A 25657-nucleotide genomic window follows, 5' to 3' on the forward strand; every position below is an offset into this window, starting at 1 on the left:
CTTTCTGTTACTAATACAGCAAAGATACCAAGGAGATGAGGCTCAAATATAAGGGGCTGTTCCCACAGGTATAGTAGTTTCACCTCACAGAGATGAGTGGTGTGAGACACAAGTTCAGAAGAACCTTCACATCAGCCCCAAGTCACTGGCTGCAGCATCTGGGAGCCCACAGCATCTAGCTGAGAGCCAAATCCTGAGTTACCTTTAATTCACTGGGCACAGACAGTGGGAAGGGGCTGAGAGCAGCACAGGCACGGATGGATGCAATCTCCCTGTGTGAAACCAGATCTCTGTGCCCTCTCAAAGAAGAGAACGCTCTTGGTACACATTTTCCACCTTCTTGCACCCTAGATCCCTCTGGCTTGTAGGACGCAGGGACCTACAAGAAGGTGGCTGCGTAAGGGTGGCCACAGGGTACCCGTGCTGCTGTGAAATGCACAGTGGGTCTCACTGCATCTCTTTCAGGTCCTGAGCTGCGTCAACCCCGACAACGTGAACAGCCCCGAGATCCCAGTGAAGATCCTGAATTGTGACACCATCACGCAGGTCAAGGAGAAAATCCTCGATGCTATCTTCAAGAACGTGCCCTGCTCCCACCGGCCCAAAGCTGCTGATATGGACTTGGGTATGTGAGTGCACAACGGGCCCTGATTGCTCCTGGGCAAGGGGGAGAGAGGAGATGGGAGACAGCCAAATGCCACCTAGACACTGTTTTTTGGGGCAAGTGCCACCTTTCCAGACTGGGTGTACCCTTGGTGCTTGTGCAAGGCAGAGCAGCAGCAATGGTGAGAGGGCAGAAGAGAGTGATTAAATTGATGCATATGCTCCTGGCTTACGAAATCTTTGGTCCTGAGAACTTAAAAAGATCAGTAGCCATCCTGCTTTTCTGCCCACAGAATTCAGCTTGGACAAGGGTATGGAAAAGGCATGACTGAGGTTATTCTTGCTGTCTGCCAAAGGCTCCTGGAAAAAGAGCACCAAATGCCCAGGGTGGTATTGTCAGCAGTGTTCAGGCTGCAGAGATTTATTCCTAGCTCTTCTCTGAATAGTGAGGGTTTGGATTATAGATATCTTCTTGCTGAGATAGTCACAGCCCAAGCAGTATTAATTACTCGTTGTGCAGACAGAGGAAAGGGGATGAAGCATCTTCCGTTCAGTGGGCTGCATCCATCTCACCCCTGACGGCTTCCCTCTCCTGCCAGCACCCCACCACCAACAGCAGGGCTGGGAACTGCCGCTCCGACTTTTCCTTTCTGCAGAGGACTAGGAGGTCTTAAGGAAAGATTAGTCCCTCTGTTAATGTATTCATGGGTTTTTTTCTCAGTGGTTTGCCCTTTCGTGCATTGCTTTGCTTGGAGGGTGGAAAGAGCTACACCAGCTTCACTTGCACTTCTAGGCAGTTGTGCTTTTGATCTGTGGGGCACACAGGGAGATGTACAGCCCGGTGCAAGGGTGCTTCTGAGGCCAAAATCTATTTCTGCCCAAAATCTGGAGCAAGGATGCTGGGAGAAGTGAGATGTCTGAAGTTGGGGTCCTGAGGCAGATGTGATACTACACCTGGAGGCTACTATGAAAGAATGTAGGAAAATCTGCTTAGGGCATTGCTGAGGTGTCTGACAGGGAGCTGGGGACTGTATTGTGGCTGTATCTGCCAGAATTTGCCCTCAGTGACCTTCAGTGAAAGGGACTTGAGTGGAAAATGATGGAGTCTATAAAACCCAGCAAAGTAGAAGAGGAACCAAAAAGAGAAGGAATGGAGTGATGCCGAGAAACAATTCACAGCAATAATGGAGGCAGGAATGAGAGGTCAGGGATTAACATTAAGTGTCTGTATGTGTGTGCATATGTGTAGGGGAGGAGGGGATTCCTGACAGAAATTGCAGCAAGATTCCTGCTCATGAAAAGCAGTTAAAATAATGAAATAAGCTGCCAAAACCAGCAGCAATAAAGAACAGATCATATAGATCGTTCAGAAAGGACCCAAGATGATTTTGGAGCTGCTGTGAGTCAGCAGGTGAATGGTGAGTGCTGGGTGAGCATGAGGGCAGATAGGGCAGGGTACCAGGGCACAGTAGACCGGAGGAGTGGGGTTTACACCCAGATTTCCTAACCTCTCTGATGCTGGATGGTGGCCACAGAGCTCATTACATTTGGATCTCAGACTGGGTATGAGACGAAAGTAGTTTGTTCTGCTGTGGGGATGAATGATGCATCCGTACTGGGAGGCAGGAATTTTACCTGCGTGTTGCAAATACAAGGGATAAATCGGAATCTGCAGATTTTATTGTAGCTCTGACAACTGACAGATACAGAAGTGTGTATGTGCGGGGTCCCAGCTGGATCCTGATAATTTTGCATCCAGGACTGTTGCTGTTTTAAGCAATATTGACCTGTTGAGTAGTGCTGAGGACTAGCAAGTTCCAGAAAGTATTTATGAGCATGTGCATCCCTCAGAGGACAGACTTGTCCATGCTGACAGGAGACTGCCTAATGAGCAGCTGTTTGGCCAATAACATTGATGGTGCAATTGGGGAAAAAAACCAAAACAAACCAAAACAAAACACAAAAAACCCCTCATCTAGTAGAAGAGTCTTGTCAGCAGCAATATAGTTGCAGGCTCCTTTAGCACCGCAGTTAACAAGATGGGAGGAGCAGGGTTGGCATGGGTGAAGCAAGAGGATATGCACGTCCAGCCACAGCTCCAGCCCAGCCTTTTTGCAGGAAAAGATGTTTGTTGGCACTTGGCATCCTTCGGTGACAGTGAATACAGCAAGAGGAGAGCAGAAAGCACTGCTGGCCATTAGAAAGCAGCACAAAGCTCTCAGGATCAACCTGCCCCAGGCTGAATGCTCAGAACTGCCAAGGCGGCTGGATCAGCCCTGCCAGTCCATGCTAAACAGTAGGTCAGAGCAGATGACTGTAATCTGGCCTTGAAATCGATGGTTTTCTAAACAGCAACACCGTTTTCTATTACCATTACAATTTTCTGGGCTTTCTGTCCATACTAAGGCCAGATTGCTCACATGGAAGAAAGCAAACAAGCTAATGAGTTGTCTTGAGTTGTTAAATGCAGGGTAGCTGCAGGCAGAGTGACTTGTATGTGTCGCGAATGTCATAATGTTTTGCAGTTACCCAGACAACTCATGGAGGGGGTTGTCAGCTGAAAGCACTTATTTTGGACACCCTGAGGTTACATTTTAGTCCAAAACACAAATTGCAGCCCTCTGAGTAAAGACTTCTTTCTGCAGTGGCTATTTTTATTATTATTCTTATTTTTTAAAGCCCTCACCATAAATAAAATACCCCATCTTTGGGAAAGCGTTAGGGTGTGAGGATCACAAAACAGGAATTTGGCTTCATGCTGAGGCATTCACTCTTCCCTGTGTTTCGGTTGCTTTTTGAAATGGACTGCTGAGGTGATGGGAGCTGCTGGGTTGACTGCCTTGCACTCAGTGATGTTGTCTCAGGCTCATTGTGGAGCTTTCACTGCTTCATTGACGGTGCAGTACTGGGATGAGGGGTTTAACCTTTAGAAGCCATTTAAACTGAGTCTGACTCTAGTATATATACAGTAAGGCAGACAACTTGCACACAGAATAAAATATTTTCCAGGTATCTTCCATCTATGTGTTCTGATATGAACTTTTTTTTCCCAATCATGGTGTTCCTTTCTCCACCCCAGAAGCAGAGCGGAGTTTCTCCTCTCTTCCTAGAGGTCATCACACACTAGACATTTACCCATTTTTGTTTCCTACCCATCTGGTTGTACTGGTGCCTGCAGCATACAGACAAAATGTTTATTCTCCTATTCCCATGCCAATCTGTCTCTCACACGGAAATTGTTGGAAAGTGAAAAAGTACTCATAGGACTAAAAGCAGCCCCCCGGCTCTTCAGACTAATCCTTCATAAGCACGAGTGATCACGAAATAGGCATCGAGCCCGGGTAAGCCACATGCATGTGTTCCACATGCCATTGCTGTGCACAGTCAGCCACAAACAGTTTCACAGTCCTTCATGGGAGACCTAGTGTCGGTAGGGAAAAGGTGGGAAGCCCAATGTATGGCATGAACAGTTGACTGAAATGGATTGTGTGCGTCATGACCTAGAAGTGCCTGTAAAGGATGGCATAACTGATGATGACTAGCTCAAATGAAGGCACTTGGAGCGAGCTGGCAGGTCTTCCATCCACCTGTGTATTTCAATTGCCCCTGGAAAATGTTCTCTCTGCTGCACTTTTCTCCCTTGTTCAATGGGCATCTTCAGGGTGACCCGGATCAGCGAGAAGGCACAAGAGAAGTGTAACATTTTCCATAGTATTCGAGGTGCAGGAAGACATCTCCCCGTCTCCCATCTCCTCATAGAGTCATTCCCTAGCCAGGCACTGCTACAGCTCAAAGAAGCATCTCTCTGTCAAAGGCCCCTGGAATTTCCTTTTTCCCAGTCAAATTGAACAGAAAGGTTGTTTCTTAAAAAAAAAAAAAAAAAAAAAAGAAGTAGTAATTCCTGCGTGCAATAAAAAGATACACTATCTGCTGAATGAAATATAAAGGCTTCACAGCAGCTGTCTCCTGAGTTTGCATTTACCACTGCTCCTGATTGGAAGGCTTGATAAAGATAATGGGATTTTTTACCTCCCGCCCCCTCTCCCTCCCTCTCTCTGGAAGGTGGAAGTGTAACAAATTGGATTGGAGTATGTCTATCCTTTGTGCCGGCTCGCGGAGGAGTGCACAGATCTGATGAGCGAGGGGACAGGGTGCTGCCAGCGAGGACAAAGCTAAGAGTTTTCACTTAGTGCTGCGAACATGGATGTCAGGGTCACCTTTTCCTCCTTTGCGCCCTCCCTGCCCTTTCCCTTGCTCACAGCCATTGCGTTTCCTTGCAGATCGGTGTGTGACCACCTCAGCTGGCACTCTTGGAGAAGGGGAGCATGCAGTGCTCCTGTGAGACTAGGAAGAGTTCGGGGACCACAACTTGGGGCCCTTTCTCTGTTATGGCTTAGATGCATGATGAAGTGATTTGCATTTGGTCAGGGCAAACAGGCTGCAAAATTGAAGCCAGATGCTCTGAACCTGCCCTGCAGGGTGTTTTCCCCCTTGTCTTAGAATCATAGAATCACAGAATCATTAAGGTTGGAAAAGACCTCTAAGATCATCGAGTCCAACCCTCAACCCAACACCACCATGCCCACTAAACCATGTCCCTAAGCGCCACATCTACACGTCTTTTAAATACCTCCAGGGATGGTGACTCCACCACTTCCCTGGGCAGCCTGTGCCAAGGCCTGACCACAAGCTCAGGAGTCGGTCTTGTGCCAAGTCAGACTGGACCTTCCTCTTCCTCGCATGGCCTCTTTCTGCAGGAAGGCCAAGGGGAAGGGCTTGTCTGTGCAGGGGCACAAAGGGCTTGAGGGGACATCCCATGATGTCCCCAGCTCCCCTGGAACAGAGGGAAAGCTGCTCTAAGGACTCTGTCCAGCCCTTGAATACAAATAAAGCACAGAATGAGGAAGGCTGTGCCTACCCTTCATATCAGAGCCAAGTGCAACGCTGAGAACCTGTGCATCCCTCCCGAAACACTACGTGAGTGCGTGTCCCTCCCCAAAGATGAGTCAGAAGAGAGGAGGACCATAGTAATATGCAGAGCCCTGCAGGAGAGATGTCAGAGACACCATCCCCAAGAGACCATGAGGAAGGCACATAAGAGACACACTCTGTGACAGTAGAAGTGGCTTTGGCACTCGGTGGGACACTTCATAAGAGCACCGTTTCCCAGCCCAGCCCAAAGTTCAGCATTTTGTGCTCTTCCCAAAAATGCCTGGGACCACTTACCTTCCAGGAATCCAGTCCAGCTAGGAATGAACAGAGAGCATCACCCTCGGACATCACAAGGATAATGTAGGTGAGGATCTAAGGAGCTGGAGTAAATGAAGGGCAGTTCAGGGTGAGTGCTTAGCCAACATAACCTTTGCTTGCTCTCTGAGTATCTCCAGCCAAAGTAACACCCAGCAATAAACACAGCAGCTGACCTCTTCCTGCTAATTTAAATGAATAATAAAGGCAAGGGCGGCTTTCCCAATACATTTTAATTATGTGATAAGAAAACTGCTGAAACCAAAAGAAATTTGCAACGGTCCTTGCATTTTTATATTAGGAGAAATAAGCAAGGGTGGCAGGTGATGTCTCCATATCCAAGAGTTCATTTTAATTAACTCCCGCAAATAAACAGACTTTCTGCTTTGGCTCTGGCTAAACTGTATGTGGTTGGGTCACTGTGACTGAGACATGACAACCAAAAAGATAGCTTTGGATGGTCCAAGTTGCCTGTGGTTAAGCCACAGCTTTCCCTGGTGTCACCAGGTGATACTACATTTCTTTCCTTTTGGCCATGTTTATGTGTTCCTTGCCTATAGGCAAGTCTGTGAGTCCTCTGTGGGGAGAGCTGTGACAATCCTCCACATGGAGCATCCCTCAAGATTTGAGCAAAAGGTGGCACCCTGGGAAGTGACGGGGTGCTCCAGTGCTGCAGAAGGAGAGAAGCATTCATCATTTCAGGGCGGAGGCTGGAGAACTGGATGTGGTCAGAAACTGGAGTCCTTCTGCCCACAGGCATGCTGCTGAAGGCTGGTAGAGATTGCATCCTCCACGGAGCAGGGTGTTGGTTCTCTCTCTGGCTCTTCTCCCCATTGTGCCTTTACTGTGTCTGAAGTTAAGGACTTCCTGCTCTCCATCACTTTGGGATTTGAGTAGCAAGAAGTGTTGTGTGAGAACTAATGGAGATGAACTGAGACCAGTACAGGGTCTGGTGTTGTGCTGAACAAGACACTGCTCTGCCCAGGGGAGCCCTCTCTGTGGCTAGCTCTTGGCAGTTAGACGTGTCTCAGGTATTGATAAAGGCTGTGTCTATGCTGCTAAAGGAAAGAGGACCAGGGATGAATTTCTATCCCTGACACAAGTGGCATTCATTTGCTCCTGTCCCGTGGTGATGGCTAACATACACAAGGGCAGGTTGGTCTTGGAAACAGCCACGTTGGAGCAAGAACAGAACCAGGGAGTAAGCTAAGAGTTAAGCACTGTGAATAATCAGGGTGCTACAGCACCAGGCCTTGCTCTGTTCACCTTTGCTAATGGATCAACAGGTCTCTGGTCATTGCTTTATTTATCTGTATGGAGCTCACCACTGCGTGCTGCTGTGCCCTAGCCTTGGACCTCTCATCTCTGTAGGCAACTGCTCTATGTTCTGATCTCTATATGGTGTCACTCTTTAAAGGGGTGGGTGTTCCCTGTGCAAAAGTTTTTTTGTGATTGCAATATCATTTTATCAAGGGTAAAGAAAGCAGTCTGGATAACCTAGGACTTGACTCTGAACTTTGCCATATGGCTTTGATTTTTGCATACTTTCCTGAACCATCTTCCTGAACTTTTAATGGTTCATCTGTCTTCTCTTTCACATTTGTGCATTCGTGTGCTGTACGTGGTTGGAGGCATCTGAGAGAGTGTAAAGGCAATGACTGACATGCTGCTACACGGATGCAGCCTGCACATGTGTGACTACGTGGGTTATGGGCACAGGCATTACCAGGGCTCTGACCCCTATCTCAGAGGCTCTGCACAGCGGGGTTCAATGTCCCTGTTCTCCTTGCAGAGTGGCGGCAAGCAAGCGGGGCAAGGATGATCCTTCAGGATGAAGACATCACAACCAAGATAGAGAATGACTGGAAGAGACTCAACACGCTGGCACACTATCAGGTAACTGTGTGAGAGGATGAGTAGAAAGTAGATCAGCTAAGAAAATAGAAAGGAGAAGGCCAAAGTGTTATTCTCTAAGGTGCAGAGGTAAACAATGGTTGAGTGGGCAATAACTGGGCAGAGCCTCTGTGTTGAGTACTTCCATCCTGTTCCACTGTCCTTATAGTAGTTACCCTGCACAACATGAAAGATGAAGCCAAGGGAAGAAAAAATCTCTGTCAAAGGAGACAGAGTGAGTGGTGAGTGAAGGATGTGAAGAGGAGATGTGGTCAGGAGGACAACACAAGTTAACATTTCCCATGTAGACAAACAGAAAACAAGCCCTTCCATCCCCCTTTTTCCAGTGCATCAAAGGCCTTATAATGCTAGCAGAGTTCAGAAGGATGGAAGGGAGAAAAATGGAAGGAAAGGAGGCTTAGTGTCTGGAAGAAGGAGGAGGAAAGCAGGATGACTGGAGACCATGGTGCAGTGGAGTTGTCACTGACCTAGGAACCCTTGTTTGCAATCCCTGTCCTGGTCTATGTGACCTGCCTTGGGATAGGGCTTCCCTTTATCTCTGCGTGACCTTGAGATCCATAAAAGAGGGCTAAAGATGTCCAAAAATATCTTACACAAGTGGCAGATCTAATGAAAAACAGTGTTTTGGTCAAAAGCTCCCCCCTCTCCTTCCTCCCCTTGCCAAAAAACAACAAAAAAAGCACCTCATTAAGTTTAATCTGACGCTGACAACTTTGTCATTTCCTCAATCACACCTCAGCAATCTATGTTTCATAACAAGATTATTTTTTTCATTTAAGAGCTGACCTGAGGAGGCAGCAAGCAATAATTTGAAAAGGAAACAAAACTTTTCACTTCAGATTGACTGAAGCATTGCTGGCTGACTCCAGAACACTTTTTTTCAGGGGGAGCGGGGATGTTTTCTATTTTATTTCACCAACAAACCAACCATAATTTTCTTTCCCTTCTGTGCTTTTTCCAGTTGTTTGCTTCAGGCAATGAGCTCCAAGCTGTATGGATAAGCAGGGGCAGAACAGGTCCTCAGCTGCCAGGGTGTTGAGCCGTACATCGTGTACCCTGGTTAACCTGAGGGCAGACACAGACCATGCTGGGACAGACGCTAATATTCCTGTTGCCTCAGTTTCCCCATCTGTAGTGTGGGGCTAAAACTACAAAGAGCTAGTAATTGCCTTCTATGATTGCTGAGGGGCTATTTAATTAGCCTCTGTAGTTCTTTGAAGATGAAAAACTCTATGCAAGCGCTAATTATTACTATTACACAGACAAGAGTTAGACGTTGTTAGCAGGGTTTTTTTCACCCATCTCCTTTTTATGATGTCTTATTTATCACAGATATTCCTGATATGGCTCCTCTGAGCTACTGGCTTGTTAACATTTCTGATACGGGACCCACGTGAATCGCCTAGCTGTAAAAATGGAAAGTCTGGCTCATTTCAGAAATCTCTGTTGTCTGTTGAAACACTATCTCATGACATCCTGGAGCACAGCCACTCCAAACCTGCTGCTTTCCCTTGTCTGAGACGCTCTGACACAGCAAAGACAAAGAAGTTGTGGTAGTCACTTCAGTCCGGCAGTGCATTTGTCACGTGGAAGGGGGAGATTGCACATGGAGAGGTTGACAGGATCAGTCAAAGTGGAAAATGCAGATACCCATTTCTGAGCTAGGTACTTAGATATCACCTGCAATCAAGGTGGAAGGAATAGAAAATTTCACATCAGTTTTATCATCCTTATGGGACATCCCATCCTTGGTGTTTGAAATAGCTCAGATGATTTTATTCTTCTTATGTTCTTGTTTGCATAAAAGCTTCCTTGGGAAGAACCTACTGTCAGCTTTACTGAGGTTAATGCAAAGACTCACATTGTCATCACTGGGCTTTGAGTCAGGACCTGAATGGAGTAGAGTGTCTTTGCCACCAGTTGTCCTATTGCCCAAGTGCAGGCTTCTAGCAGTGTAACAGGAGATTTTGTCCCTTTTTTGTTAATAGACCCACTGAAGAAAGCATTTGAAGCTTTGGGCCAAAACTACTGTTCTGCTTAGAGTGACTCTGGTTTACAGCTCAGTTTCTGCTGCTTGAATTTCTGCTGTCCTTGGCATGCTCCTCAGCCAGTTTTCAGAAGCTTATTGACAAAAGTCCCTTTTTCCCTACAGGTGCCAGATGGATCTGTGGTAGCTTTAGTCTCCAAGCAAGTCACTGCCTACAATGCAGTCAACAACTCCACGGTCTCCCGGACCTCAGCCAGCAAGTACGGTAAGGGCCCGTGTGCTGATACAGATGGAGAGAGCGCTGGAGGAGAGATCCCAAACGTCATGGTGGTTTCAAGACACTGAGCACCAGCAGAGAGAATGATAGGCAGATGACTAGTTGGTATGATTGCTTGAGGAATAGCAGGAGGAGAGGATTTAGCCATCTAAAACTTAGAGATCTGGTCCAAGCTGCTGATCCAAGTGGTTGGATTGCTCTTAGGAAGTACTTCTCTTCCCTTATTAACAAAAGGAGGAGCCTATATAATTAGCTGCCTACATTTTAGATCACTGAATCTCACTCTTAGAGTTCGCACAGGGAGAGGCAAAGGAGAAGCACGGCACATTGTATGGGGTTAGTCGTTCTGGTGGGCAAAGTCCTTGGAGCATGGTCTGTTGTGAAGACGAATCTATGGCACAGATTGGAGGCCTCTGGGACTACAAGCAACCACAATCTATGTAGGACATAGCCTGTCTACAGTTGTATCTCAGCGTGGGTGTTGTGTGTCCCACCCAGCTAACCCAAGGGAATTTGCACCTGGAATAATAATAAAAATGGCTTACTGAGGTCTTATAACAACATATCTCAAGGCAGCGGATTGTTGTTCCCACTTTACCCATGAGACAACTGAGAATGGACAGCTGTGAAATAGAGACCAGGTGGAAATTCTTCTGCAGAGGCAAACAGAGATGTCCTGCGTCTCACTCACACCATCACACACCTTTCTCCCCTACACTAGAATTGCAGCCCAGGACATGTCTCACTGTGGTGATGCCGGAGGGCAAGGCAAAACATCTCTAATGTGCAACCAGAGTGATGCAAAACCAGCCTCCAACCTGGATGCAGCTGTCATATCAGCTTATTATTATTTTTTAATTTCTGAAAATGTCTCTGATCCTTCTTACTCCCTTTAGCTTGAGGGAAAGTACAGTTACTCAGTGTCCAGAAGAGCCCCCTCCCTCTTCCTCCAAGGACATAAGCAATCCACCAGACCTTATTAATATTCATCCTCTTTGCCATGTTGTTGCAATTACTGAAAGACACAGTGACCTTTTAAAAGGAAGACTTGAGGGGGGTTAATTTCTGTTGGATTTCTTTAATTCTTTTGACATTTGATTTTTCAGGAGGAGGGAGTGGGGAAGAATGCAGGGGGAAGAGAAGATGTGGTGGGTCAGAAGTGATTGTTAATTGCAATTAAGAAAACAGCATCCAGAGAGAAAAAGGATATTCCATCTGATAATTAATACGTAGAGATTGGTAATGCATTAATGAGGCTGATTCAGATCTTGCTACAGAAAGGTGCAATACTCTTCTGTTAATTATGTTTGGAAAAGACTCCATCTGCAGCATTGCTGGAAGGTCAGGGAGAGGGGAATGCCTCATGCCATCACTCAGAGGCAAAGGGAGGTAAAATTTGGAGGCTAAAGGTGTCCTTGGAGAGGAAATCTGTGCAGGCCCACCTGGGGTTCTGGTTTACTTTCTGTCAAAACAAGATTTTGGAGCAGGGAGTGAAGAGTTATTGGATTGCTTTGATGCCAAAGGAGGGGGGGAGGCAGCTCCTCCTAAGTCTGGGCATGGGGAGCTAAGCAAGAGGTCATGTTAGCTACATCAATATTACTACACAAAAAGACCATGGGCCTGCTCTCTGGCCATAATGTCAAGCAGCATGGCATAGTTTGGCTAACATCCATACAGGCAAAACAAGTTGTACTTGTCCATACTGGTTACGATGAGTAGCTGGTACTATCCCCTGAACCAGTCCTGGGCAGTGTCCAACACTGACAGTGCCAGTGGTTCCAGGCCAAAGCTTTGCCAGGGAACATAAGAGGTAAAGAGCGTGGGCAACTGACGTCAGTGTTTGAGCCTCGTTTAATTTCATAGTGTAGACATTGACATCATGTCTGGCTTGACATCATCCCTTGCCTTTGCTGAGCAAATCACTCAGTCATAAGATAACGGTTTGATAATAAGGCCTGGTCCACAGCTGCTTGGGGGGCTTCTCTGTCTCACATTGTAATTTCACCAGGAGATATGTCCTTGCTGCCTATTGTTGCAAATTGATTGATGGAAATTTATTTAATACTAATATGGAAATGTGAGAGCAGAGACATCACAGTATTGCTACAGCCTTCCCACTTTGGAGACCCAAACTAACGTCACCCCAGGGTGGACTCACCAGCTGTGATTGTCTCAGCCCCACACCAGAATCTGTATGAGCATCCACTCCATATACTGAATGGGAGAGGTACCTGCTACTGAACCCAGACAAAGAGGCCTTCGTGTCTGTCTGATGAAAAACTTCTATTAGGTGGCATGTCATTAGCATATTTCCTTGGTGAAACCCATTACTTGCAATACGAGTGCTACTAGGGCTGAGACACATGCATCTCTCTTTGCAGAAAATATGATCCGTTACACAGGCAGCCCGGATAGCCTCCGTTCCCGCACCCCCATGATCACCCCTGACCTTGAGAGTGGAGTCAAGATGTGGCACTTGGTGAAGAACCATGAGCATGGTGACCAAAAAGAGGGTGACCGGGGCAGCAAGATGGTTTCTGAGATCTACCTGACGAGACTACTTGCCACCAAGGTACATGGTGGGGGTGGGGAAGAGGGTAAGAAATGGGTTTTTAAAGGCTGCAGTGGAACTTCTTTCCTACAAGAAATGAGAGACTGCTCAAACGTTGCCAAAGGGGCATAAAAAGAGAAAGAAAACAGAGTAAGAGGAGTTCTCCAAGCATGGAGGGAAGGAGCTTGAATTTAGAAAGCAGAGTCAGAAAAGGGACACTGGTGACCAATGAGGAGTAAAGAACAGGGCCATAAGGCTGGTGGAGAAAGTCAGCACGGGGTTGGGTGTGTGTTGGGGTTGTTGATTATACTGGCTTGTAGCTTGTACCAAAATTGAGCAAATGAAGAGCCAGGGAGTAAATGCACCCAGATCAGGTTCCAAGGATGTGTCACACCTCACAGTCTGAAATGGGCTCCTCTGCTACAGAACCCTGAGTTTTGTGGTACAAGTCCTTCTTCTCCACCTTTCCCCTGGGCCCATAAAGACTCTCGTGCTGATGACTTGGCAGGAGGTTATGTTGGCCATGATGTGGCTAATAGGTGGCCAGCTCCAAGGAGAGCAAGCAGAGTTAGATGCCCATCCCCATTGAGACATGGAAAGCTCAGGGTCTCCAAAGAAAAAATACAGATTAGGTCAGGTGGGGGCAGAGCAGGGACATCCTGAACTGAATCTTCAGACACATCTCACACATCACCGCTGGCCCATGGCAGGTCTCTGCAGAGAGGGCAGAGAAGACTTGCTGTGAAGACTTGCTCCCAGGGGTGGTGCAGACCCAAGTCCTCCTTTATTTTGTGATCTGGCTGTCTGTGCTTTCCCAAAACAACATTTCTTGGGTGTTGGGAAATTGGTAAGATCCCATCTGCTTAATCCATATTCCCCAAAATGCTGAAAACCTGCCTCCTACGTGAGTGTCTGCCAGAGCCTGCGTAACTTCTTTAGTGGGGCAGTATGGGGGGTTAGCATAACTGGGGATGCAGCACCATGGGGAGGACACTTGCACAAGTGGAGATCACTCAAGCTGAGTGATCTAAAACTTCCTGCAGTGGACTTTGGCTCCACGACAGCAACAGAAAGTGGCTTAATTGCCACTGTCTGCACAGAAAGAACTCACTGTCACTCACCACCATGCTGTCCCTTCCCTGCGAAGGGCATGGCCGGTTCTTGCTGCAGCTGACTTGCTCTGGGGTTGACAGAAGCTCTCAGACCTTTCACCTTCTTTCACCTCTAACCTATCTTCCACCTAACTCACTTGTAAAGACTCCACAAGAGCGCAGGCAAAAGCAGTTGTTTAAGTTTACATTTATTTGCTCTTCCACCCTGTGGATGGTGGTCTCCTTGGAGAAGCCTGCGTTAATGAAGAAGCTGCAAGGATCTTCTTTTGCACCCCAGCAGGGACCAGGGCAGGTGGGGAGGAAGGCAGTATAATCAGAAAAGTGTTCCCTGTGCAGTTCTGCTGTCCTCTTGCAGCGCAGAGCATCTCTGTGCCCGAATCTCTCTAACATGAGAGTTTTCTCAATGCATCCCAGAAGTGGAAACTGCAGGGTAGCTGTGGCTCAGGTGCGGCTGTTCACGGTGTTATCTCACCCTGTTCTGAGCAGGATTAAACCAAGCCGTGATCAAACAGCCCAATCTTCCTCCCTTCTCTGAAGTTTTGGCTATTATCATTTCTTGGCAGGGTGTTAATAGGTACAAACACAATTTCATGTGTTCATGCAAACGCCGTCTGGGTTTGCCCATCAGACAGGTCTCCATCACGTCCTACAGTTTTACCTGCACATTTGTTCCTGAACTCATTTTGCCTCTGGTGTCTGACTCTCCCCGCATCCTCACTCAGGCTGTCTACGTTGCAGTGGGATTTGGAGATAAAGTGGCTTTGTCTTTAGCCCTTGGTACATGCCCAGCTCCCTGGCATCAAGATGCTTTTATGGATCACACAACATAAAAAGAAAATGATGGTCCCCAGGGCCCAGGCCCCAGCTGGTGTAAACCAGCAAGCATTGGACCAGTGCTGATTTACGCTGTCTGGGGATACATCCCCTACCCCACCACTGAATGGCTTTTGCTTTCTGTTCCGGATCACAAACTCAACACTTGTGGTTTTGGGGTTTTTTTTGTGGAGATGACAGGAAAACAGCTGTGAAACTTGCACAGCCGCAGAGAGAGTAGAAAGGCTGGGGGTTTATTGTTTCCCCTCTCAGGCTGGGCTGAGCGATTTTCCTTCCTCATCATGACCATTTGAGGGGGGGAAAGAGGAGAGAGAGCAATTGTTGGTAATACAATCCCAGGGAATACTTAGTTAAACTGACAATGATTTTTATTCTGGTAAATCCCTGACCCCGGAGACCTAGAGTCTCTTGCCTAAAAGCCTCAGAGGTTTTCTTTGTGTTTGTGTGGGTGAGCGTGCAGAGAACTAATTCCCTCCAGAGACTGAACCTGAGGGCAGCTCTTCCATGTCAGACCAACAAGATTTCCCCTCGGGGGCCCGTTCTGAGTCAGACATGTGCTGCAGGGCTTTAGTCACCCTGTAGGAGTTCACGCAAGCAAAAGGTACCTCTGTTTGTCTCCCGAAGAATAAAGCAAGTGGTGAATCAGCAAGTGACACCAGCTTCCTAATTAAGTATTTGTTAGCGCTATGTAAACTTGAGCCACTCTGGTGGAACCTGGTGCTTCATTTCTAGTAAGGAGAATTTCTTTCCTGGGTCTGCAGAGAAAGGGGAGGGTTTTCTTTTTCAGAAGAGGCAATCTTGCATATCAGGAAACGTTTGTTGGAGATTTGATTGCTTTTTGGTTGTTTTAGCAGCCGTTTGGTTTGTTCACATATAAATGCCTATGCAGCTCTGGTGGCAAAGCAGAGGTTCAAACGTGGGCTAGAGCTCCCCATTCAGCAGGGAAAGCGTGCCTTGCCTGGTTCCCCCCCAAACCCAGCCTGCAGCTCATCTGGTTATCACAGCTCCTCAACTGCCCTGTTCTCCAGGCCTGGTCACCCTCTGATATTCCAGCTCTTCACTTTCTTGCTAAAGGTCAACTGTCCTCACTGGCTTGCCAGGATGGTTCTCCAAGCACAGGATCTGGGATTCTTCTCCCAGAGGAGCATAAGGAGACCTCTGCAGTCTCTGCAGTAGACATTACTGAGGTCTGCAGAGCAGTACCTGACACATCCATGCATCGCTTCTAGGGTTTGCCTCAGACCCATGCCAATAGGTAGTCAAAAATGAGGAGGCCTCTTGGGGATTAAGATGAAGTTTATGTTACTTATTATACTACTCACATATATAAACCAGCCATCTCTCTGCAGGCACTCTTGTCCCATTTATCTCAATGACACCTTCTGCTCTGCTCTACATCTGACTTCTATTCCCAGCTTAAGAATTGGCCCTGGATGAAAGCCAGTGTAGAAGATGGCTAGTTTTTGTCTCATACATGCACTAAAGCAGTTAAGGATAGGACTCAGAGGAGAGAAATTTCAGTGGGAACATATCCGGCCCTCTCCATCGCCATATGCCTGAGATGGGGCAAGGTATCCCACCACAGCTCAGCCACTCTCCCTGGCAGGGAGTTCTAGTAGCAGAGAGGACAAGTAGCATCTTGACCTACTCCGTCTGGCTGCTAACCAGATGTAGCGGATATTGTGAAGAGGCACATGCCTGCTTAAAGACATCTGTATTGAAATTTCCAACTCATACCAAATTTAACAGATATTAAATGGCTCCCACTTTTCAATCACACTTTCCGGGCCTGATTTGCAGACATACTCTGTTTTCAGTGGGGTACCAAAATTCAGTATCCTCTTCCCATTTGGTATCTCACTTTCTTCTCTCCTTCCTTCTCCCAACAGGGCACCCTCCAGAAATTTGTAGACGACCTCTTTGAGACCATCTTCAGCACTGCTCACCGTGGCAGTGCGCTTCCCCTGGCTATCAAATACATGTTCGACTTCCTGGATGAGCAGGCTGACAAGCACAATATCCATGACCCCCACGTGCGGCACACCTGGAAGAGCAATTGGTGAGTGAGACACCCCAGTACAGCCCAGCACCAGGTCTTGGGCTGGAAGAAGAGGAGAGGGACATGTGGTTTGGGATCTGGCTGCTGGGGAAGCTGAGGAGCCTGGCGTGGGGTTCAGAGCACCAGGCTCAGCCTTCCCAAGACTATGGGGAAGCCAAAAGATCCCAGAATCCAAAGGATGTTCTCAAGGATGGAGCGCTTTGGCTAAACAGGTCCCAGTTGCCCTGTATTACATGGGGATGGTAGTATTTCTGAGGGACTTCATGAGGATATAGGAGGAAAAATGGTGAAGTATTTAACTGCTGCAGTGTTCAGGCCCATAGGAATGTCTAGGGAGGTCTGGGAGAGGATTCAGCACCACTGTCTTCATCTAGACTGGGTGTTTAAAATCCCGCTATAGCCAGAGGGGGGCTAGAGCTTCATTTGTTTGCCCGCACATAGGCATGTAGTGCCATCTGAGATATTTTAAGGTATCCCAGACATCCACAGGGAATGTGCAGCATCCACAGGAGTCTTGTACCCTCCTGGACTGGCAACTGGAGGCCAGGAGAGCATCTCAAATGGTACTAAGCACTTAAAGGGTCTGGAGCTGGATGTGAGTCTCCTTCGGAGCGAATGACAAAGTCTGACACCAGCCCCCTGCTCTAGCTGCTGGGCAGCAGCCCCTCTTCGTACATGTAATGGGACAGCGGGAAAAAAACAGGATCGGTGGAAAGAAAAGATCTCGGTGGCTCATCTCCTCTGAGTCTCCCTGTTGGAAAGAGTCCCCTGGGGAATCTCTCCCTCCCCTTCTCCTGTGCAAATACAGGGACTATAAAAGGAACAGCAGAGGAGAGCCATGGGGCTCCCAGCTCATGCATTTTTTCCTTTTACCAGCCGTGCTGATGGCAGATCGTCACAGCGCAGTGACATAAAAAAAGAAACCCCATGCACCAAAGAGGTTTTCGACTAATGAAACATTAGCATATTATTAACATTATCTGCGGCACTAATCTAAGGCTGATTGCAGCCACTCAGACTAAATGAGCAGGAGGTTTATTTAAGGGGGGAGGGGGGAAGGCAGAGTGTGTGTGTATGTGGGAAAAGGGGCAGTATGAAGAAATCTGTTCAATCAGATTAAATTAACTCAAAGTCACATCACGGGCTTCATTATTCCCAGCTAGGGACATCGTCCCCCCCAGCCCCTCCCCGCACCCGTACACACACTCAGGCACAGATACATGCACTCTCTGCTCGTCCTCACCGCGGCTGTGTTTGCCATCCAAACACCTGCAGAAGAAGTTCTGCACTGTTCGCTCATCCACCCCATCCCCCAAAAGATGAATCCCCCATTCCCAGCCTAAAATGTTTCCCTCCCGCATCTCCCATCAGCTCTCATTGCCAGCATCTCCTGCTTCTTCTGAACTTCTGCCCCGTCCCCTACGGAGGCTGCTTGGCTGATAGGATTACCTCTGTGAGGTTTTCCTTACATTTGCTCTGTGATTTTGATGACTCAGGAGAACACAGTAGTTTAGGGAAACGTGGTGTCATCTCTCTGTCAGGACATGTTAAATTGCCTGCTGTTACCCAAAATACATCAAACTTGGAGATGAATTTGTTATGGTGCTGGGTACACATGGGGGTAGCAAGCAAATGGAACGAACTGAGGAACTGGGGATTTTAGCCTCAACATCAGATGAATTTGTTAAGCTGAAGAATAACCTCCTCTTGGGAAGGTGCAGACACTGAAGATAGACTTAGCAGTCTACCTGACAGAGAGACAAGATTTTGACTCTGTGATCAGTGACACATCTCAGCTCCTAGGCCGCGATCATATGAATGCATTTGCCCTGACACAAAAAGGCTTGAAGCAAAGGCTGGAGGTAGATACCTCAGGGCATCTCACACAAATGAACTGTTCCTTTGAGAAAAAAGGGGGATAAAAGGGCTTTGGATTGCAAATGGAGTAACATTTCCTTGGTTAGGGCAGATACATTCTCATTTCAAAGGTTACAACACTTCTTCCCTACTCCCCTTTTTTTTTCCTTGAGGCAACAGGATTTTCCCTGTCACGTAAGGACTGCTTCACGCCCAGTATGCTGGGATCATACGCGGTCTTGGTCTTGAGCTGTGGACTGTGACAGTACACGGTGTCCACAGCACACAGTGAGTGCCATTAGCACTCTCAGTCTCAGCCTGAGAGCTCTACCTACCTCTTTTCCCATAAGGTTGCTATGAAGGTAGAAGCCAAGTCCCCTAATGACAAGTGTTTACCACAAGTTTTGCAGATGTGATGCCTATCCTCATCTGATGAAGCAGCCAACAGGTGAAACTTTGCATTGCACCCTAACGTAGAGAAGATAGGAGTCATTTTCATTGCCTCAATTATACGCTCATTAATTTATGTGCATCTTCGATAAGATGGCATTGACTTTAAGACTGACAAAATCTGGCTTGTAAGGATAACAGGGACAAAAGCCACTGCTGAGGTGACTCCACTGCTGTCCCTAGAGTCCTGTAGGGGACGAACTTATTGTATATCAAGGCTTATCCCAGAATCCTTATCTCCACACCGTGATCTTTGATTGCCATCACCAGTCAGCATTGTAACCTCGCACAACAAAGCCTGTGAACCGTGCACTGACTGACTCACTTCTTCCACCCCCTCCCACCTCTCTCGCAGCCTGCCGTTACGGTTCTGGGTTAACATGATCAAGAACCCGCAGTTCGTCTTTGACATCCACAAGAACAGCATCACAGATGCCTGCCTCTCCGTAGTGGCTCAGACTTTCATGGACTCCTGTTCGACCTCAGAGCACCGTCTGGGCAAAGACTCACCCTCCAACAAGCTTCTCTACGCCAAGGACATCCCCAGCTACAAGAACTGGGTGGAAAGGTGAGTTTTAGCTCTAGAAATAGGAATGACATAAAGAAGTGGTACAATGAGGCCCTGCTTCACGGATGGAGGTGGGAGGCATCATCAGTATTGCCTGCTATACTGAGGCAATATTTATACCAAAAGTAGCTGGTAGCTGCCCCTGACCTTCTTTTCTTTGGTTATTGCCTAAGTAGAAAGCTCCGTGTTAGCCTTTTACTCCCACGTGCCTTGCAGCAGAGATGGATATTTAATTAGAGGTGTGAACTGAAGGTGTTTGCCATCATTGTTTCTCTTGAGGAGAAACTGTTGAGAAGCCCGAGAGGGAGGAAGGAAGGGGAGGTGATGTGTTTGAGACCTGTGAAGTACGTGGGCTTCTAAATCTTTCCACACAGACCAGAAGTGGTTTGCTGTTCTCAGCATTGTTGTGACAGTCCCCACACCTCCTAGATCCCAAGGGTCATACAATTACCTCCCCTTATTCCGAGTCCAGTAGCTTTCCTTGGAGGCTCTTCTGTGCTTTGAATGAGATGCCGTAAGATTGACAGGCTGGTGACTGAAGCACTGCAGGTATTTTCTGAAAGGTCAGAGATCTTTCCAAGCATTTTATCCACACCTGCAAGACCTGTAGCTGTACTGGTCAATCTACTGCACTGAAGGTCAGTGTCTGGCAAAGCTACTCTACAGGGAATACAACCAAGACAACTATTCCTCCAGTTTCTCTAAGATTTTCCGCAGGACAAGCAAATAGCACATCTTGCACTCCATTCAGCAAACAAGCCTTGCAGAAGTTGATCTGTGCTTTGTTTTCCAATATGCTACGCTTGTCTGGAGTTATTGACAGATCTGGGAACTGCACAGATGGAGAATGATTACTACTCTGTAAACACAAGGATGGGTTTATCTTACAGATCATTCCTGTTCAATGCCATCCAGTTTTAAGCAATGACTTGTCTGGATGACTTCATAGGCACTGTCTAAAATTGATACCATGCCACGCAGGTTATATGAGACCTCTGCTACTGTAGGCACACTGTGCTGTAAACCACTGTCTTGCCTTTGGTAGGGATGGTTTTCTCTCATTTTGTGAAAGGAGATCAAAGAGCTCTGTCCCCTAGTTGGCATGAGGTGACGTTTTTTACAATAATGCTCCCGTTGGTCTCTGATTTGTCTGGACAATTATTTTTAGATGTGGTTAAACACTTCTGCAAATGTCGTTTCTAGGCAACCTGTAAGGCTCTTACGAGCTACCTTGCTTAATTATGACCTACTTCTGGTACTGTGTCCAAGTTTCTTAGTATGTATTGAGGTTGATTGCTGGATTGACCTGAATAGGGGGAAAGAGGTGTTTGAGATTCATTTAGAAATCAAGTTTGCACCAACAGTGACCCAAAGGTGTCATACTCCAGCGACACTTTAGCAACCTTGTGTGTAGTGGGTGGTGGGTTTCTGTGGACAAATACTTTGTTTTACTTATGACCCTGGTGGATTTTTTGTTTTTGGAGATGGTACATTTGAGAAATAAACTGAGGTGGAGAACTGGGTATGCAACACCTCTTTTTCTGGATAAACAGAAGCCTGCAGTTTCCTTTTTTTTTTTCCAGTATTGATTTCACTTTACAACTTTTTGGAGCTAAACCCTGTTGCCCAGTGATCTTCAGCAGTAGGTGTTTCATTTTCCTAGAAGTTTTCCCAAACAACTGGGTTTGCAAACGAGGTACATAACACCTCCTGCTGCTAGTAAACAGCACTAGATTTCTCTGCCAGCATGTGCTGGGTTGTTACCGGCACTGATGTCTGACAACTTGAACTGAAGGCCAAGAGGAGGCTGCGGGTCTTGGAATATGGTTAGAGCTTCTGCCCTGCTTATATTTTTGTGTGTCAATTCCATTGACTCAAGGCAGTGGCACCTGGATGCTGTGGTAGATCAAAGAAAAAACATATCAAGGATGAATAGAATATAATTTCAATTCTACCCTGAGTTAATGAATTCCTTTTCTCCATTCTGCAACTGTACTTTGAGGGAGTTATTCCAAATCCAATGGCTTCCAGTACTGGTTGGAGCTATTTCTGTAGTCAGTATCAGCTGGAGACGGCGTCCTTCAAGACCACTAGACTTCTTCAAAGAGCGAATCATAAGATAAAAAGATTTTCAGTCAGGGAGTTTAAGAAGCGGTTGAGTAAATCACAGGAACCTGAAATCAAATGAACTTCTTTGATGAAGAAGAATCTATAAGAGGGCAATTAGGCAGTGGTAGATTGTAACCATACTTGAAGGCACTCTGAAGTAAAGACAGGCTCCTGTCTTTTAACGGGTCTGTTGAAATGGTAGCTGGGTTATTCCAATCCTTCCCTTTGCAACTCCTGGTTTCTCAGTGTGGAGTGTGCCTTTAGGACTCACAAAACTCAAAGCAGGGAATGACCTTGGCACAAGAAGCAGGCATGGGTGAAAGTACATACCTCCAATCCTTCAAAGACTAGTTTTCTACCTCTTTAGAGTGTGAATGTACATTGGGAAGGGAATAGCTACAGATTCAGGCCTGATCGATAATCTACCTCTGCATGGTAGTCAACTGGGAGTTTGATTTCAGCAGTCCTTTTTTAACGCTGTTGGAAGCAGAGGTGGACTCTGCCTCCTGAAACAAACCCACTGAGAAATCCTGACTTTTGGGAAAACCAGGTTCAGCATTCAAATTACACACCCAGGGCTCTTTCACTGTGAAAACGCATGGCTAAAAGGTATCTAGGTGCAGCCACATCTTGGGTTTCCTGTGGCAGAAGATGAGGCCTGACTGAGGCAGGAGAATTAACCCAGGAAATGGGGACAGACTCTTTGGCTTTTGTTGAAGCCATAAAGAGTCAGTCTGCAGTTCTAAACCAAGGTGGAGGCTTTTCAATTATCATTATCTAAGCCTACTGAAAAAAAGAGGAAAAGAATGGCAACGGTAGACCAGATTCTCATCTGACTTCTGTTGGTAAAACTCCATAGGCTTTGCTGAATTTACATTAGAGCAGCTTCAGATCTGCATCTTTTCAAGTTTACTTCAAATGTCCCCTTTGAGCCTAAAAATCTGGAGAACTTGGGAGCATTTGATGCAATCCCCAAGCAATACAAAGGGGAGCCTGTTCTAATTGGGACTGTCTCATTAGCATTCAACACCACGCTGAAAAGATGACAAAGGGCTGTGGCTGACCTTTCATTTCTCTCCATGCTGCCAAGCTTATGATAACACTTGTTTGAACTTCATTAACACCGTTTAATTGCCTGCATCACAATCAATACGATGTTTCCCTACCGAAGCCTGGCATGGAGGCAGGGATGTGGGAAACTGAAAAGGGGCAGAGCACAAAAAGCAGAAGCCAAAGAGTTTTTCCATTGCACACTTGTGCCCGAAATACCTGCAGTGCTGCAAGGAGAGGAACTGGTGCTTTTTTCTGATCCCTGCAGGGATTTGGTCTCCTTTTGGATGCTTATTGTGCATTAAAAATAGCCCCTCAAAGAAAAGCTGAAAGTCAATGGAGACATTGCAAATATTCTTAACACCTTGAGAATCTTCCAATGAAGACCATTGAAAATAGGCTTGCCAAATTCGGGACTAAAAGAGGTTTAAAGTGACCTGATCTGTGGGATTCAGAATTACAACATCTGCAGTTTGTTATGTTACAAACATTACCTGACCTAGCTGTTGGTACCCAGGTCCTGGATCTGTGATCTCATCTATTTCCTTTTTCTGAAGCAACTATGGTTTGCATGGCATAAACCTTTAGATGTCAAGGTCTTAAGCTTAATAGAAAATGCTGTGGGAGTATGTTTGGAGTATGCAGAATGGATAGTCTGTCCCCATTCGGGATCTAACCTACACCACTTGTCAGCCTCTGGTTCCAGGACGCTGTAGTCAATAGATGGTCTCCTCCAGTGCTTGTGATGTCTATTGGCCGCTTTGCAGCTAACTTTAGAAAGAAAGACAAATTGGACTAGCTTAGTACGATAAAGATTATAAGCTACATGCACCCTAACATTGTAAGTTATTGAGGTTTTAAACAGAAACATTGGGGTGACCCTAAGGGCTTTAAAAGAAAGCATCAAATGACAGGTGTAAGCCGTGGCTCTTCTTTAAAAAATGCAGTCTTTCATATCTCCTTTCCCTGCCGGAAAAAAGGCTCAAGATACAGCATACCAAGGGTTAAGGTAGGGGGTGTTGTCAGTAGAGATAATAAAAACTGCTGGAAGGTGCCTCAGGAGGTCAACCCAACCAGCTCCTGCCTCAGGGCAGGATCAGCTCTGTCTAAAGCCTTCCTGACAGATGTTGTCTATCCCTTTCTTAAAGGCCTCCAATGCAGAGCCTCTGCTCTCCTCAGGCAACCCGTCCCTGCGCTTCCCTGTCTTTCCCATCAGAGTGTTTTCCCTGATGGCCAGCCAAAATCCCCTTGGCTGTAATTAAAGCCCATGCCATCTCATCGCATCCCCAGGGACACAGGGTACAGCTCATTCCCTGCCTCTCTGCTGCAGCTTTTGGTGTATCTGAAGACTGTTCACTTGTCTTTCTTCACCTTTAGTCTCCAAAAAGCTCCTGATATTTTCTCATCACAGTAACACGCTGCTCTTACATAGTGCAGTTTTCAGCAGGCAAGATGAAAATGTGTCTGTACACCAAGGGTACAACCTCAGACCCACACATCCTCTGGGCTGAGACCATGCTGGATGGAATCTTTTCCCAGAGAAACTACCTGTTCACCAATTCACTCTTCAGCCATTGACTCAGCGCTGCCTGCTCATTCTCCACCATTTATTCTGAGATGAAAAGCAGCAGGAGCCATACACATATCATAGAATCATGGAATAGTTTGGGTTGGAAGGGACTTTTAAAGGTCATCTAGTCCAACCCCCCTGTCATGGGCAGGGACATCTTCAACTAGATCAGGTTGCTCAGAGCCCCGTCCAACCCGACTTGAATGTTCCCAGGGATGGGGCATCTACCACCTCTCTGGGCAACCTGTGCCAGGGTTTCACCACCCTCAGCGTAAAAAATTTCTTCCTTCTATCTAGTCTGAATCTCCCCTCTTTTAGTTTCAAACCATTCCCCTTGTCCTGTCGCAACAGGCCCTGCTAAAAAGTCTGTCCCCATCTTTCTTATAAGCCCCTTTAAGTACTGAAAGGCTGCGATAAGGTCTCCCCGAAGCCTTCTCTTCTCCAGGCTGAACAACCCCAACTCTCTCAGCCTTTCTTCATAGCAGAGGTGTTCCACCCCCCTGATCATTTTTGTGGCCTCCTCTGGACCTGCTCCAACAGGTCCATGCAAAACAAAATCATTGCCCTAGCCAAGGGATGCATACACAGACAGAATCGTTCCCTCAAGCTCTTCAAGGCAAATGTCTGGAAGAGCTGACAGATCTTCAGCTAACTTTGGGGCCGGTACCTTTTGCTTAGCTGTCATGCTTTACTGCCAAAATCCAATCAGTGTCCAACAGCCTGGCCTTGAACCTCTCTCCAAAATAGGATCAGTCTGGGCTAACAGAGTCTTGCGGCTGCCTGTAGCTGAATCAGCACAAACGCAAACTTTGCAACTCAGATACCTCCCAGGAAGCTAAAACTGCCGTGCCGTGTCAAAGAGGAACTGACAGCATCTTCTTGCGTTGCTTCACTTCATCGCATAAAAAAGCTGTCCGCTAGGTTGTTCCCAAGCTTTCCTTCAACCCTCCTCTGCTCTAACAGTCCCCCATATCCCTTTCATACATCTCTTCCTCCTTCAATGGTCTGGATACAGCCGGCTATTGCATAACCCTAATTATGTTATTGCTGTAATTGCATCTGCCGTCTGCAGCACATGGATTCGTTACAAGCTTTTCATATGCTAAAATGATTATTAATGAGTGCAGTCCCAACCCAGCGACAGCACAACAACAGCCATGACAAAAAGATCTTTTGGAAGGCAATTAGCTCCATGCTAAGCTGCCTAAACCGCGGCAGTGCTGGAAAATTTCAGGAAGCACTGGCAACACGGCTTTTCTCTTCTCTTTTGATGAGTTAATGAGTTACTGAGTGGCGGCAGGCACAGTCATTCTTGTGGAACAGCTCCACTAAGGAGCCTTTCCTGGTTGGTACCAAAGGCAAGAGCATTTACTCCTGGCTAAACAGAGGGCAAGATGTATTCCCAGGTCACTGTTGTATTGCTTTCCTTAGGAAAACAAAACAAAACAAAACAAAACAAACACAACTCA

General features: G+C 46.8%; 1 protein-coding gene across 1 annotated transcript in view; it reads left to right on the forward strand.

Moving 5' to 3' along the window:
• Positions 1-25657, forward strand: part of LOC104080144 (plexin-A4) — a gene marked incomplete at its 5' end in the record, with an annotated part of 112108 nt that overhangs the window by 81514 nt on the left and 4937 nt on the right. Inside the window, 6 exons of the mRNA XM_009582433.1 lie at positions 466-625; positions 7643-7746; positions 9917-10016; positions 12410-12600; positions 16415-16584; positions 19247-19459. Coding sequence (XP_009580728.1) covers positions 466-625; positions 7643-7746; positions 9917-10016; positions 12410-12600; positions 16415-16584; positions 19247-19459 — 938 coding nt within the window. The remainder of the gene's footprint in view (positions 1-465; positions 626-7642; positions 7747-9916; positions 10017-12409; positions 12601-16414; positions 16585-19246; positions 19460-25657) is intronic.

This window comes from Fulmarus glacialis, unplaced genomic scaffold, assembly GCF_000690835.1.
Source record: "Fulmarus glacialis isolate BGI_N327 unplaced genomic scaffold, ASM69083v1 scaffold9087, whole genome shotgun sequence".
In the NCBI taxonomy this organism is placed as follows: domain Eukaryota; kingdom Metazoa; phylum Chordata; class Aves; order Procellariiformes; family Procellariidae; genus Fulmarus; species Fulmarus glacialis.